Source organism: Streptopelia decaocto, assembly GCF_964273445.1.
Source record: "Streptopelia decaocto genome assembly, chromosome: 5".
NCBI lineage: Eukaryota > Metazoa > Chordata > Aves > Columbiformes > Columbidae > Streptopelia > Streptopelia decaocto.
This window is the reverse complement of record NC_138659.1, coordinates 46,165,567-46,182,250: the sequence shown is the minus strand read 5'-3', so window position 1 is coordinate 46,182,250 and position 16,684 is coordinate 46,165,567. Positions and strand designations below refer to the sequence as shown.

The following is a 16,684-nucleotide window of genomic DNA, read 5'->3' as shown; positions in this document are numbered from 1 at the left end:
AGATACCTCAGTTTTCATAGCAGTACAGAACCCACACAATTTTGCCTCACTTTCTCTCTTCCTATTTGAGATAGTATGAAGGGCTTTCTTTACAGAGTGAGGGGCAGAAGACACAGGTGGTTTTTTTTGTTCATCTCATCTAGATTAATCTAGAGTATTGGTGGATTAAAGTTCACATTTTGATATAGTTGACATTTGTTTCTATTTAAATGACTCAATTGTCTGGAGTTTATTTCTTTTCCTAGCAAGACATTTTCCAGTAGATCTTCTGGGAGAATGTCTGCAGATATGGTTAGATTGGAAATGCTATTGCTTTCAGTGTACTTAAGACACTGGCAAGGATGAGAATTTAAATGAGAGATTTCAGATGTCTGCATTACGCACTTCAAAAATGCCTTCTTGCCTAAGGGAGGTAAGAACAACAACAAAAAGCCTAACTCATTTCCAAGTTAATTTAAAACCAGAGTTTGATGGCACAATATTTGCATACATTGACTTCAAGACAGATGCAATATATGCCACTGATATCTGAGCCCATACTTAAGGTTTTATTTTCTACAAATACTTTGTGTGTACTGTAAAAGCTATACAATTTTTTTTTTTTTTTTTTTTTTTCCCCCACTGGCAGATTTTGGAAACCTAATTCTTATAAATCAATGGAATATTCCTTTGCAAGGAAAGGACTTTACCATCTTATATTTTTCCAGTTTTCAGAATAAACCTCTGCATCTTGTATTTAGTTTCAGAGAGCATGTACTGAAGTAATAGCTTTCCACAAGAATTAAGAATTAGAATTAAGACACATGAGACTGTTTAGAGGCAGCTTCTTCCATTAACAGATTATCTTAATGGAAGAATCTATATCTTATATAGAATGGATTTGAGTCATGTCTACCAGTGGAGATGTGCTACACAATCAAGGTGCCTTGCTAACCTAACAAGACACAGTCCAGAAATGTGTAGGCACAAGAAAAGGTGGTGATAAAAATCTATGGTTCCACCAGCTTTAAGTACTCTTGCTAGCGAGACAAGAGAATAAATGCTAGCACACCGCTGCTTCTTAATCTCCCACTTAGGTGCCAAATCAAGAAATCCAAGAATTATTAGCAGCCTCAAGAAAATGCTACCTCAGCTGCTGAGTTGGCAAATACATTTCTCACTTCTCTCTGCTGAAATTCAAGGTTATAGCCCAACTCTTCCTTTAACCTACTGAAGGGATCTTGCCAAATGCAAATGGAGCTGAACTGCATCTTTTTCTTTTCCAGTCTTCCAAAAAGAGATAATACTTCAAGCTTCCAGAAATATTTTTGTTTCATTCACATTGCTCATTGTTCTAAGAATTGATGCTTCTCTTACATTAGGGAAATAACTATGTATATATGTAAATGAAAGAATGAACAATGTTTGACAGCTGTTGTCTGTGAAATAAAAATCCGTGGATGTATGTAAGCCTGTAACTATGTCTTCCCATACTTTATGTTAACTGAAAATGGATTTACATTAGTCTTTTAGTATTCTGGGAAAGAGAAAATAATTTCTCAGTTTCTGAGATATATATATAGATATATAGATTCTCTTAAGCTTCAAAATTAAATTTAGATGCCTAGCTATGCAATTTCTCCTTTGTTTCTTCTTCCTCAAACTCTTTCAAAAATATTAATTTGAAGAAGTATTTCAAACAAGATGAAATGGACTACAAATTGGATTTTGTTTTTTGTGGATATTTTCTTAAATCAAATGAATCACTGGTAAATTAAGTTAGTGTGTAATTTAAATACCTGGACATGCTTTCTATGTGTATCATGGCTTTTACCTTATTGCTCTAACTGGAGAAGTGCACCTTCATCATAACCTGAAGCAGGAGTGTAAACTTCATTACTTCAAAAGATGGAAATGGAACCAGGAAATTATACTGGTTAGTAATCAAAGCTTTTCAAAAGAAAATTATTAGAAAATGTGGCCTGTTCAAGGTGCTCAGTAGAAAACAAATAAAACCCAAAATACTATGAAGATGGACTATAGCATGCCAATAGAAACCTAAAACTATCACTAAATACAGAGCATTATTTTTTTCTGCATTACTTTTTACCATGAAATTAATTTATCCTGGCTCAAATAAGACAACTAATAGAAACTTATTTTCAGAAATTGTTTTTGAGGGATAAATGATATTAGATGTTTTGCCACTGACTTATCTGGTGCATAGAGCTTCTGGAAGGAACGATACTATGTGAACAGCAAAAACAGTAAGAAAATATCACAGTTCTCAAAAACTCAAGCATGTGCTGAAGGGTGAATTTCTATAAACACATCAATAGAAATGTCTGTCATGATATTTGAAATACACACTGTTACACTGCTGCATTAAAACACTCAATTTTGCAGATATTTGAAAGTAATTGAATTTCTTAACACTTTAATTTGCATCAAGCTTGAAGTATTTTTTATTGCAGAATTTAGAGAAGATTGAAAAAGGTAAATATCTGCTAATTGCAATAATCCAGGAGAAAATATGTAAATAAAAAGCACTGTAAAATGGAGTGTTGAGATTGTGAAAATTAATCAGTAATTAAAGTACTTCAACAAGAAGCTTTCTCAAGAACCTCTATCTTTTGAATGTTAGAGTATAACAGCATGATTTGGGTGCTATTCAATACAGCCATGTTTAGTGTGCGTATCAAATAATATGTTCTTGCACTGTTTCACCAGGGGAGAATGTTAGGAGACTCAATCTTTAGATTTAAAAAATATTTGCTATTATTGAATTCCTATAGCATAATATCAGATTAACAGAAACAACCACATTGCTAAAGGCAGCCCTAAGTAAAACCACTGGTGAATAAGCAGGTGATGCAGTAGAAATACAATGTGATATCTATATTAAAATACAGCTGCTTAACAACTGCTACCTAATGTAGTATTTCAAGTTCACCTCAGCTTTTTTAAAGTAAACATGAAAGTAAAAGTGGCAGCATTTCCAGCTAATGGTGTGTGCAACTACACAAATATAATCTAGATACATGCTACAACTATGCTCATAAGGCAATAATTTTCACAATAGGAGGTCTGTTGATTGCCCTTGACATGGGAAGTATCCTGAATTTTAGGCACAGCTTTATTCCTCCTTAGAATTCTTGTAGTTGTATGTGACATTCTCAGCCTAAGGAAATGGGTTATTTTTGATGAAACTAACCTTGTGATATTATGACATGAATGAAGTGTTTCATTTATTCAATACTATTAAATAGCAAATCATTTTCTGAGTTTGCGTTAGTAACATGTTGGAAGTGCTCTGGGAAAGCATCACTGTAATAAAAGACAGGGAGAACACACAAAATGGGGTAGCTGGTATTTTAAAACACCTACGTCAGACTGCAAAAGCCTAGATAACGCACCATGTAACTAAAGCAGGGAAAAGATCTTATCTTTTTAGATTTTTATCTTATGGTTAAGTGCATGTATCATATGACATACTCAGAGATGTTCTAAAGTCCAACCTGTTTGATCCCTTTCTCCTGTTTTTACTGACAGCAAGGGCTATGCCTGGATTATAGTTACTACTATGCAAAAGACTCACAATAAAACCTGTCAGCATATAAACATACAAACTGGACCTTCATTACAAGGGAATTCAATACTTCTGGTCTCAAGACAGATTTTAAACAAGGCTCAGCAATGCTGGTATCACTTGTTAATCAACTAAGTGTAAAAATAGAAATTTTTATACGTAGAAATGAGAAAGATCACCAAGGTCAAAATTCTTCAGGACAAGATAGATGCATCACAAGTAGATTGTCCTACAAAAGCTGAAACCTCTGGGACAGTAACCACAGTAGTGCCCTTTGGATGCATCTGTACAACCTGCTGTAATTTGGTTAACTGGGAATGATGTTTTGTTTACTATGCATTTTAGTACTGCTTGCTTTCTGAAGGAGAGATGAAGGACAGGATAAAAGGACAAAAACAAAAAAAAAAAAAAAAAAAAAAGGACAAAAGGAATCTCACATCCAACATACTTAAATCCATAAAGAGTATGCTAGAGTTCATTGCCAATGCCAAAATTTCCAGTGAGTACACAATAGTCTCAATGGCTTATTTCAGAAGGTAAATTTAACAGGGCAATCCTCATCTCCTCTCAAAAGTTTCAGCCATTCATTTATCTGGTGTTTTCCAGCCCTAACTGGGTAATCAGAAGAAACTGAAGGGACTAAAAGGAAAAAAAAAAAAATAGAAGGATTACAAAAAAAGACCAAAAAACAACAACAACAAAAAACACCAAAAAAAACCCCAAACAAACAAACCCCCTGCCCCCTCAACATAGCCACTGCAAAAAAACAGAATGGCCTGAGATAGTCTTTGAAATAAAATTGTACAGGCAAAACCTGAACTTCTATTTTTAAAGCCTTCATTACGCAATACCCAGTTAAATGCCAATGTGTCAGTGTTGACTGTGAACTTGATTTGTTTTGTGTAAATAACAACTAAAAGCCCCCTCACCATTCTGCTTAAATTCTCACTAAGGCCACAGGAAAAAAGGTTCAGCATATGGAAAAGCTAAATATGAAGTTTCCCTACTGTTGCCCTACCCTATCCTTAAAACAAGCTGTTGTTAAACCATTCACAAAAATAAATACTGAAGTCACACCTTTAAAATATCACAAACAACATCCGGTGTAACTTGTTTGTTACATAACCATTTGGGAGAACTCTGCCAGTTTACATCCCCAGGCAAATTTTCACAGAGAGGCAGCAAGTAAAATGTAAAAGTTCAAGGAAAAATGAAATTACAGAATTTGAAACTATAAACATTCTTATATTTTTTTTCTCCAGTTGTAAACTAAGCTAAAAAAAAAATATCCTATGACTTGAGGGCACCTCCCAGGTAGGTGGTAAGAATGGAAGATGCATGAGCAGGGCTGCTTCAGACCTCTGCGTTTACTGTATTCCTAGTGGTCTCCCACAACAAGGCCTCCTGTAACCAAGCATGCATGTTAGTCCCACTTTCCACAACTACAGGTTCAAACCAGATAAGCCATGTATCTCACAAAATAGAACAAAATTGCAGAGCTGGTGCTTCACAACATCCAGCTGCCAAGGTCATTACTGACTGCTGGAGTTTGACACGTGGTCATATCCTCCTACTGTCCAACAAGAGCGTGATGAATTTAGTCACCTCTGAAATGCGCTTGAACTGCCAGCTGAGACTGTTTGCACTGACAGTATGGTTCATGAGGATACAGAGGAAGTCCAGGATATAACTCCAATATTTATTAATTGCTATAAAATAATTTTTTAACAATCGTTAGCATATTTGCCCTTAAATATGTATACACAAGAACAACCACCTAAGCTTATCATCTAATAACACTCTTTAAATGTGACAAAATGGGATGAAAGTTTTTTGCTTCATCAAGGTCTTTTATCTGCAGCTGTTCCACATGGCAAATTCCCATTTCAGTAAATTGGTGCTCTGTTCCCAGAACATATGCAAAATCAAACTCCCAGTGAGAATACATAATGCAGCCTGTTTCTAAGAACAAAGTATCATTTCACTAAGACACCATAATTCCATATGCAAATGATTCTTTTAATTGCAATGGGAATTCCATAACTCATTCTCAGGGAAAATTACTTTTTTTTTTTCTAGTTAGAGGACAAATACAGTACATCAATATTGTATTTTTCCATATGTGTACATTGCAGCTGCTATTTCAGAGCACTGTTCTAAACTACAGATAGAAAAACACCTGCATGCCACTCACTGCAGCACTGGCACTGACAAAGAGACATATAGTCTATTACCACAGTAGAGGTACAGAATTTTAAGGTCAAATTAAACTGTTTCTCTTCATTAATGACATACATGTCAGTATCATAGAAGTGATTCTGAACAAGCTGCTGCTTGCAGTGTTGAAGGTCCTTACAGAATTAAACAAAGCATTAGAACTAGTTTAATCACCTTGTAACATTTTAAAATGTCTTCTCTTACTATATGAATTTTTATTGCCTTATACATGTCTTTTCATGTTGAACACTTCAAAGTATCCACTGGAATAAGCAGATGTTTAATTCCCAGAGAATGTTTCAATGCCTAAAAGTTGTACAAGCAATGCAAATCTGTTACAGAGGGGAGCTAACAGACTCACAAATGATACCTGTATTTCTCTATGTAAGAATTACACAAGAGAAAGTGGTGAAAAAACTTTCACCCAGCTGGAACAAATGAAAACACTCTGGTTTGTTTAGTTAAGGGGAAAAACCTGGATAGAAAAGCTTCTAACCATTAGTCAGACTGTGTCATTAGAATCACAGGAAATAAACAGGAATTTGGCAAAAGCAGATAACAGGAAAGATCTTGAAAGTCAAACAACAACAAAAGAAGACAGATCTCTTATGATATATATTCCTGCAGATATTTAAAAGTGTAATCCATGCAATTTACTAAAACAGTCTGTTCAAAAGAATTAGCTATTAACTTTACCAGCTAAATAAAAGATCTTGTATATATAAATTTCTCCCTGCTATTAATCTGTATCGGTTTTATGTAGTTTGAATATTCTGACAATGAAAAATGATTAAATATTTGAGTGATGTAATTCCCTTGTTCGCAGCTTGTGATACTTCTAAGACAGACTGAAAAATCACACACATGCTTTGAGAAGGAAAAAAAAAAAAAACAAAAACAAAATGCCACAAAAAAACTGTAAAGTTTTATGATAGAAGCTGAAAAGTTCATAATTTTTCCATTATTTCCACTCAAAATATTTAATTTAATAAGCATAACATAAGAAAACAAAAGAGGAGAAATGAATGGTCACTGAAACATATACAATCACATGGAAAAAAAATTACCAGCAGTCTTAAAAATAAAAATCTTAGGCATATTCTTCTGATTATAAGGAGATTCTCAGCAACCTTTAAATCCATAAATTTCCACTTCCAAAACAGTCACATACGATTTTATTACTTTTTTCCTACTTTCGGTGAGATTTAGCAGCTTAAGTCCCAAATCATTCAGGAAAGCTTCTGAGTATCTTATCGGCTTTTATTGTTTATATTAGATATATCTATACATTGAGACACTCAGTTTAGAATTTGGGCATATAAGCCTCTTAGACACACCTGTTTGCCAAATACAACGTCTTAGGAGCAGATTAAACATCAAAAGCACAGGTTACTATTTTGGACCACTTCTGTTGAAAAAGCTGTTTGAATAGGTCAACATATTTTTATTCTCATTTTTAGGAAGAAGTTAAAGTACTGCATATCACCCCCTTATACTGGCTACTACGCCTAGAATAATTATATTTGGCAATGTCTTTTTCTTTCCTGATATTATTCTAAATACATTCAAGATGGTCATAGATATTACCAGAAGTTTGAGAGCATAAAACTGTACAATAGCTATATTGCAGGTTCAGCTGGCTATTACATTTCATTTTATCTTTCAGTAGTTAAACTTAAGAAACCTTAATTCTTAAAACTACTAACTGAACAACTCTTTCAATGAGCAGTGCATGCAGCTAATGTCAAAACTCTATTTTGAGTATCCAAAAGGAGGAACACTTCTAGTAGGTAGAGGAACATAAGATTTTAATATGGAAAAAACCAAACCAAAACATTAATCTTTACTTGTTTATAGTATTAGAAAAGAATATTGAAGATTTTTCTTATCTATAAAAGTAATCAAAATGCCACTTTTTGTATTTCCATATTTGTATTTACAAATATTGCAGACCACTTAAAAAAAACAAAAAACAAACAAAACCAACTGTGAGGTATGCAATCAAATTGCAGGCAAATTCCATTGCTTTATAATGGTTTAAGTCTGAAAGTGCATTTTGTCTAATGCTATCTCCCTTAGGCAGAAGACTTTTTTTGCAACTTCTTTGCAAATGACTTACCGGCAGTGTTTATGTGAGCCTGTTAAGGTTTCAATCACAAAGCATTCCCCTTCATTGAGACAATATGCAAGATCCTTGTCTTTGCATGGCTTAAAGTGCTCAGATCGCTCAGTGGAATACGTTGTAGTATCTATGAAGAAAAAAAAAAAAAAAAAAAAAAATTCTGGTTTTATACACCAAAATATGTTTTTAAATACAATACATAACTTTTTCATGAAAAATAGGCAAAAGTAATTAATATAGTAACAGCTTAATAAAGCCCTCATAAAACCCACAAAAAATGAAAGAAAAAGCAATGCCAAAATCCTAAGGACAGTGCTCATTTGATTCATCAGTTACAAAAATTAGCCCAGAACTTAAACACAAGCAATGCACCACAGGTTGTTTCATTTCAGGTACACCATCTGTAAGTGTCTATAGACCTAAACACCCCCCCATAGCACAATTTAAAAAACTGGTTACAGTTGGAATATGTAGTTAGATAATGAGATTTGAAATAGGCTGACAGTATGTCAGGTTGAGCTCTCATTCCTGTCTTCTAATATATCTCTTTAACCTTTCCAATTCAGTTGGATTAATCGACAATAAACTGAAATTTTCAGAGGAAGATGTGTGACTAACAGATATTTTAATTTTCTTCACTAAGACAATGATTTTTCTAAAGAAGTGTGATTTCCAAAGTAGACAATGATTTCTGTGAGCCATAGTTCAATCTTCATATACAGTCTTAATTCTCAAAGTTTAAATTCCTACTCACTTGGCGGGGACAAGGACCAGGATCTAATGCACCACTATAAATTAAAATTATAAGGGAACATTTCATTATATACCATACAGACTGTCACAAAGTGTTCTGTTGCCTGCTGTCAAAGACATGAAGCTCCGCTCAATGCACATCGAACTTTACAAACTTAAGATTATTTTAAAAATTCATTTGCTTTTTGCTCAGAGAATAGTTTGGGTTAGAAGGGATCTTCAAGGCCCATCTAGACCACCCCCCCTGCACTGAGCAGGGCCGTCTTCAACCAGATCAGGTTGCTCAAACCCCTGTCCAGCCTGGCCTTGAATGTCTCCAGGGACAGGGCATCTACCACCTCTCTGGGCAACCTGGGCCAGCATTCCACTACCTTCATTGTAAATAATTTCTTCCTCATGTTTAACTTGAATCTCCCCTCTTTCAGATTAAATCCATCACCCCTTGGCATATCACAACAGGCTGTGCTAAAAAGTTTTCACTCAGTACAAAGTAAATATGTACCACACTAATACCAGGGTTGAAAGCAAAAACACTGAAATAAAAGATACCTGTGTGATTCTGAAAGAAAATTCAGATAATTAAAAAAAAAAATCTTTCAAAGTAACTTCTTAATTCTTAGTGTATGTTAAATAAAATAGTGCTACAAGTTTTCTTTGTTATCCAGACTAAGTGAAGATTAATAAAATACATCTGAAGAGGATAAGAAAATCCACATCCTGATGTTCGTATACAACATTATGGTCTTGTGGGGTTTTTTTTGATGTTGCTGTTTCTGGGTTGGGGGGGGGGGGGGGGGTGTGGGGGGAAGGGGTGTCTATTTGTTCACACTTTTTGTTTTTTGGTTGGGGTTTTTTTGTTTGTTTTTTTTGGGGTTTCCTTTTTGTACTTGGTTTGTTTTGTTTGTTTCTTTGTTCCCCGCCCCCAAGAAAATATTTAAGTTCAAAGTTTTCAGGATTTAAGGTCCTACCATTTCCCCCCAATAGCAGCATCTTGAAAAAAAAAAAAGATGCAGGCTATATAAAAACTACTATATTTTTAATGACTGCAAACAAACTCTGAAGTGAAATGTAATGACTTGTGGAAACAGCACAAGATGTTTTCAAATGCAAATAGTGATGAGCACATCAAGAATGATCAGGCTTTATATAATAAAAATATCTTAATGTAGGAAAAAGGTAGCCTGTTTACCTTTTAAGGTCAATTTTACACAGGAGAGCTTAAATGACCATTTAAAATTTGCTTAGGAAAAAAACACATAAGTATAAACAACAGTTATCAGATATGATATTCCTATCCCTTTTAAATAAGGGAAACTGAAGACATTATTACTTGAAAGCACTTACGATAATTATAAAAGGTAACTAAAACTGTTTGATGAGCAGCAACTCGATATGACTTTAGAGAATACACATATTTGTCAATCTGCTCTGAACAAACAATCTGTGCAAATACCTTTATGAAGGCAGTCATGTTACATAGACCAAAGTAATCTGAGATGGCCCCAAAGGACAAAAGCAGAACTAAGGAGATGCACCATATCCCAAAGCATGTCTTTGAGGTAGTGACATACTGAATTCTCAGAGCATGGTGTCTGAAGTGCAAGATACCCACTCCTACCATAATTAACTCAAAACTACCTGTCAAGGTCAGCATTTTAAAGTTTCAGATTAAATATATTCTTCAGAGGCTTTGTTCTATTTTATTTTAATCACTTCTCTGTTAAACATTATTCAAGATTAAATCAAGTCCACAGCAGAAACTTCTGCCAATTCAGCAGTGTCAGAGCAGAGCTAAGACTGAGCACGTGACATTTTATACTGGCAAAACCACTGAAGATACAGCTACAGCATAGCTTAATTTATTTCAGTACTAATAGAAACTAGACAAGTAATTGGACTTCTTTGCCAATATGAATTTTTAATAAACTTTGGTCAGCCATTGCACCAAGCCAGCCTGCCAGATCAGGAGTTTCTGACACTTCCAGAAGAGTGACATGGGGCTCTGCTCATGAAGAACAATGTGGGGCTGGAGTCAAAATATTTCCATCAAAATTACCTGCCTATTTTACTTCTAAACAGGCATGATCTGTGATACTTCATCTTCTCCACTTGCACGTGATTTGAAGCTTACATAGTTTTGAGTTCTGTCCATGGTCTTTTAAATTAAACATGACAGATGTAAGTAATGATGCTGACAGCTTCTTATGGCAGCCTCAGAAAGTCCTCCTTAAGTTGAATAATATGCCTTTTTTCTTTTTTTTTCTTTTTTTTTTCTTTTTTTTTTTTTCCCAACAAATAAAGTCTCATTAAAGTTCAGTTTTAAATTGTGGCCTTTTCTGTCTTGGAAATATTTGTGCAAGGGTAACCAGGCTGATGCAAATAGAAACAATGCTCTGTGTTCAGTTGATCTCTGGTCTGCAAAGATAGATGTCTTAGCTACAAAGGTCATTCACTAACATTCGGAAGCTGTGTTAATAATTAATATCCTAGAAATCCCTAGACCTGTTTAGTATTTTCTGTTGGATATACTCACAGGATATGTGAGTTTTCTAAAAGGTTACAATCCTGCTGTTATTTCAGGTTGCACTCATGATGAAACGACCTCTGATACAGCTTCATTAAATATTGAAAAAAAAAAAATCTAAAAGCTTTTTTTAAATAGAACTACAGCTAGAACAAAACAATGGAAAATACTGTAAAGCCTACATAGTTTTATTGATTCTTTTTCTAATAAATAATAAATCCTATTGTCTAATCTGTTCTTCCCCTCCTTTTATTTTAACTCCTAACAAAGCCCTGAATTGAATTGTCCTTCATTGCTTCAGAAGCCTGCTAAGTCCAGTCCATTGTGAATTGTTGCTGCTGTTGTTATTGTTTGGTTTCTTTTTTTTTTTTTTTTTTTAATAATAATTGATAAAACCTGGGCATTCACAAAATTATGAGTAAGCCCCTTAATTTACTTATAGACTTTGAACCCAAACAATGGACCCAAACATTTGTAGGTAAGAAAAGGGAACTTCTGTTATGCATTCAGGTGTCCTTGAATTCAGTACATAAATGTCAATAAACTATAATCCCTTAAGGCTGTATTTTTTTTTCCTTTTTTTTTTTTTTTTTTTTTTTCCTTTTTTTATGCTAAGTGACCAGGTGTTTCATGCAAAAGCAGCAGGGGCTATTGTTTTCTGCTGGAATCTTCTCAGCTAAATTGGAACAAAAGCATTTCTAGGCACTTTTGCTCTATTTTTCTTGCCTCACTATCAGCAGCACTTTATGCGTGATTCCCATACTCTAAATGGATACACCACTGTCAAGTATCAGATACCACTGTGTAATCAAATGAACAAGAATTCACATTTCAAAAGAAGGCTTCAAGATCTTTTATTTAGGAACATGGTGTTGGTTTAAAAAAAATGCAGCTGTTTGTGAATTGTGAAAAAGATTCAGTAGGAACCTTTTAGATGTTACTTTATTTGGTTAAGGCCTAAAGCTTAGTCTAAAGAAGTGTTAGTGACTTTGTATTCCTCTCTCATTAATCTATTTCATCATGTTTATACCAGCACTGGATGGCTCATTATAGCTAATTTATTGAATGATCTTCATGGCATAACGTGGATACTATAAATACTATCTCCCCCTTCAAGCCTACAGGTTCATTGTTTCCAGTATTATACTCTGATATTAATAAGCCTGTAATTGCAAAGGACAAATGCAGGAAAAGAGAGAGTGCGAGATTTAAAATATCCTGGGAAACTGTGGCACTCATGGCAACTGTTTCTGCACAGACTGCAGCAGCAGCAGCCGCCGTTCCCACCCAGCCCATCTGTCTCACAGCATTCTGGCTAAGAAACAGTTTTCACTGGACACGTCTAAAACCTGCATGCACCTCATCGTAAACATTTTTTTTTTTTTTTTTTCCCCCCAGATAGACAGCCTTAGCTGGTATAGAGAAAGTGAAAAAAAAAAAAAATTACCCAGGAGAACAAGATATAAGAAGATTCTGCTTTACTTTTCTGAAGTCACTAGTGGAAGGGCATACTAATTTTGTAGCTACATTGTAACACTCACTTATTAATACATATGGCAACTACTTGGCGCATTATTGTTGCAGTTTAACCCACAGGAAGCTGAACACCACAGGTAGCTTTCGCTCAACCTTCTGCAGTGGCATGTGGGAGACAGCTGGAACAAACGCAAACCTCGTGGGTTAAGGCAAAGACATTTTATTAATAGGACAGAAAGGGAAAATAATAACAATTATAATAAAAGAATATATAAAATGAGTGATGCACAATACAATTGCTCACCACCCATTACCCAGTTCCTGTCATATGGTATGGAATATCCCTTTGGCCTGTTTGGATCAGCTGTCCTGGCTGTGCCCCTTCCAGCTCCTTGTGCACCTGGCACAGTGTGAGAAGCAGAAAAGTCCTCGACTGCTTAACATTATTCTCATACTAAATCCAAAACACAGCACACTAACAGCCATTACCAAAAAAAAATAACTCTACCCCAGCTGAAACATGAACAATCATCAAGGTGGAATATTTAAGACACCACATTTGGTTTAATGCCAGATCTTACACATTGAAAGACTTTTTAAAGTCTACTGTTGTGTATTACCAGTTCTATAAATTTAACATCAACATGCAAATTAGCTTTTCCTTTATTTTGTTATCCATTTATAACCAGTCATTTCTCTGAGAACTACTGACTTACTGAGCCACCAAAAAAGAGATGCTTATTTTAAATCACTGACCCCATTATTAAATGCATTAAAAAAAAAAAAAAAAAGCAATTGCAAACAACTGGATTTCCTATGACAATGCAACTCCAGATAGAAAAAACAAAACAAAGCAAACAGAACCACAACCATACAAAACCTTCTCAAAAAATCCCAACATTTTCTACAATATATTTTTAATATTGCTATTGCAGTCTACAAAGAAGGTAACATAAAAGGACATTCAACAGCAAATAGAGAGTTAAATTTAATGTTTAGTGAAGTCAACAGCAAAATATATACAATGACTCAGTATAACTAGGGTTCCCTCCAGTCCTTGTAGGATCATGTAGTGCTTCTGTCCTGATATTTTAGAATTATGTGATAGCCCTACTAGAAAGAATCTTGTAGAAATTAAAATTACTCACACAATGGTTTTTATTTGTTTACTCATAATACCCTTTAAAAACAACAACAAACAAACAAAAACAAAACCTAAAATGTTCATTCCTGTGCTGTAAATGAAAGGTGGGTAGGAGGAGAAGATACCAAGTCCTATTAAGATATTCATTAAGGAAAAAGGAGTGGAAATCTTAAATATTATTTGTGTTTGTTGTGATTTAGCCTTAGCTGATGGTTCTCTCTTTTCTGAAGTTGTCAATATTTGTAACGTAAACATTCAAGACATACACATTTGTAATGGAAAACAGAGATCATTCTTTGTCAAGGGCTAACTGAATGCTAGTTGGCATGAGCCATGGGAGAATGCTGGCATAATCAATTTTAAAATTCAAAAATATTAGTAAATTATGAGCAAAAACCTAAAGCTATCTAGAAATTAAGACTATTTTTTTAAAATAGTAACAGAATTCTTGTTCTAAACATGCTTGAACTGTTTCCATGCATTTATCTACGATTAAAGCAAAAAACTTAGTGAAAATATGAAAAATTTTATTGTCTTTACAGAGATAATTTTGTAATAACTAGACAATTTGTGCCAGACAAAATTTTATTTAATCCAATAACACTTAAAATTATTTGATTGTAAAATTGTGCTATAGATGTGGAAACACTTGGAGCTTTTCTGTTATCCTTCAGATTCGAATGAACAAAACTCTAAAATTGATCAGCAAACTAATAAAGCTCATGTGATATTAACTCAAGAAGCACATTCCTGTGAAACACTCCTCTGTGGATACAAACAATCACATTCTTCAATAGGTTGCTTTTTCCCCCATATCAGCAGAGCACAGCATCACATCCAAAACTGCACAGAAACAACAACTCAAGCTCCAGAAATGTACAAAAAATTAAAGAGAGATGGCCATCCCTCAAAAAATGAGCACACACTCCCTGTCAGTGACTCCAAAATTAAGTCTTAAAGTGTGACCTTGTTCCAGAAATAAATGTTGTCCACATCTTCCAAATGCTTTATCACTATGAAATCACAACGCACAAGTACTAATCCATATTGTGGAAAAATATATTAAAGGATTTTCAAGCTACACATGCATTATTAGCAAAATATTATGTGCTTACTTGCTGCAAACCTGTTACATATTAAAGAATGTCTTTACTTTCACAACTTAAAAAAAAAAAAACAAAACAAAATGAAACACCACCGCAACACCAAAACCAAGCAACCACTATTTCTAAAAAGAATGCACACACACACACAAAAAATCCCACCTAATGTTATCTTGCAACTGAAACTCAAAAGCAGAAAGGCAAATAAAGCTGGCATCACTTCGGCATGTATTATCTGATCACATCTATCAAAACTAAATAGTGGACCCTGAATATCAATGAAATTCATCTATGTATGTGCAGAATTGCACATCAGAGGCTACATTCTCCTGTACAGCTCAAACTGAAATCAGTGAAAGCAGAACAAACTGGAGAAGACTCAGGAGAGAGCCCCATGAGACATAAAGGGCTGGTGTTTTTCAGAGGTTCAACATCTAGGAGCCAAAGAAACTGGAGTGACTAAAACTCTACAATGTTTTAGCATTCAATGTGAAGAGCTATTTTGAAAATGGAGTCATGACAGTTGTGATGGGCACTTTAGGTGCAGAGTGCTTTTGCCAATCAGACATGTATTCAGGTGTCCTTCAGTAGAACTTCTCATTAATTGACCTAGCACTCTGTCTGTGATGTCTGCAGCCACCAGCACTCCACAGTAAAAAAAATTCAAACAAAATCTAGTGCATCAAATCTACAGTAGAGAGCATCAGGAAGTTTGTGACAAAACATTTTTGGCTTGCTTTTACTACAGAAGAAAATGTTAGTTTGAAGAAATGATTAATCATTATTTATCAAGAATAGTAATAGAAATAAATTTACCTTAAGCCAATCAAAATACTTTTCCTTTGTTTTTTTATGCTCAGCTTCAAGTGATCTCAAAAGGATTTGAATCTCATTGCCTAAATTACTTCAACTGGATTTGTTTGGAGTCCCTTGTAAATAAGTTCAAGAGAAGAATTTCAGAACTTTGCACTTTCAAATCTGATATATTTGGAAATATAAAGGAAAGGAAACAGAAGAGGAAATAGGAAGACATATATAAGAAAATACAAGACAAGTGCAATTACCTAAACAATGCAATATTGCTACAGAAGGAACAAAAAAGTGGTGTTAAAATCATTACTACGTGTAGTAAAACAAACAAACAAAACCACAAACACAAACAAAACAAAGAAACAAAAAAAAAACAACTAAAACCACCCCACAATACCAAAACCCAGTCCTCTGAATCTTTTTCTTTCTTGCGTAACAGCTGTATTCTCTCTCCTCCTGCCCATCAAGCACAGTGTGGGGGTGGGAGCTGAGATGCAAGGACAAGGAGAGAGAAAGATAATGACAGAAACCTTAGATCTTAACGTCTATGCTGCTATGTGCAGGTGGTTCCTCCTGCACCCACCTGTGCTACAGCTCAGAGGTAACAGCACTGGAGTGAACTGTAGCCTAATTCCACCAGATCCCATGTGCAGCTCCGTCTAGTTCCACAGCACTTGATTCCATCACAGGTCACATCATCCATCCAGTTTCTTTATCCTTTATGTGTGTCGTCATAACCCTGCAATAAACCTGCATCAGTTCAGTCTACAAACTCCAGTTCCCAATCCAGATTACTCAGACTCCATAGACTCTTCATTTTTATGTGAAAGCTGCATAATAGATAACTATGAAAAGTATTTGTGCAATGGACACATACTTGTAAACAAAACAATTACCTGGTAGTTTAAATTTATATCAACATAAAATGAAAACTTGATCAAATCAGCTATGCTTTTCATTTGGATGA

At 34.6% G+C, this 16,684-nt stretch overlaps 1 protein-coding gene across 1 annotated transcript in view; it reads right to left on the bottom strand.

Annotated features, from left to right (window-relative positions):
• Nucleotides 1-16,684, bottom strand: part of NRG3 (neuregulin 3) — a gene marked incomplete at both ends in the record, with an annotated part of 401,478 nt that overhangs the window by 227,383 nt on the left and 157,411 nt on the right. The window contains one exon of the mRNA XM_082052925.1: nucleotides 7,905-8,034. Coding sequence (XP_081909051.1) covers nucleotides 7,905-8,034 — 130 coding nt within the window. The remainder of the gene's footprint in view (nucleotides 1-7,904; nucleotides 8,035-16,684) is intronic.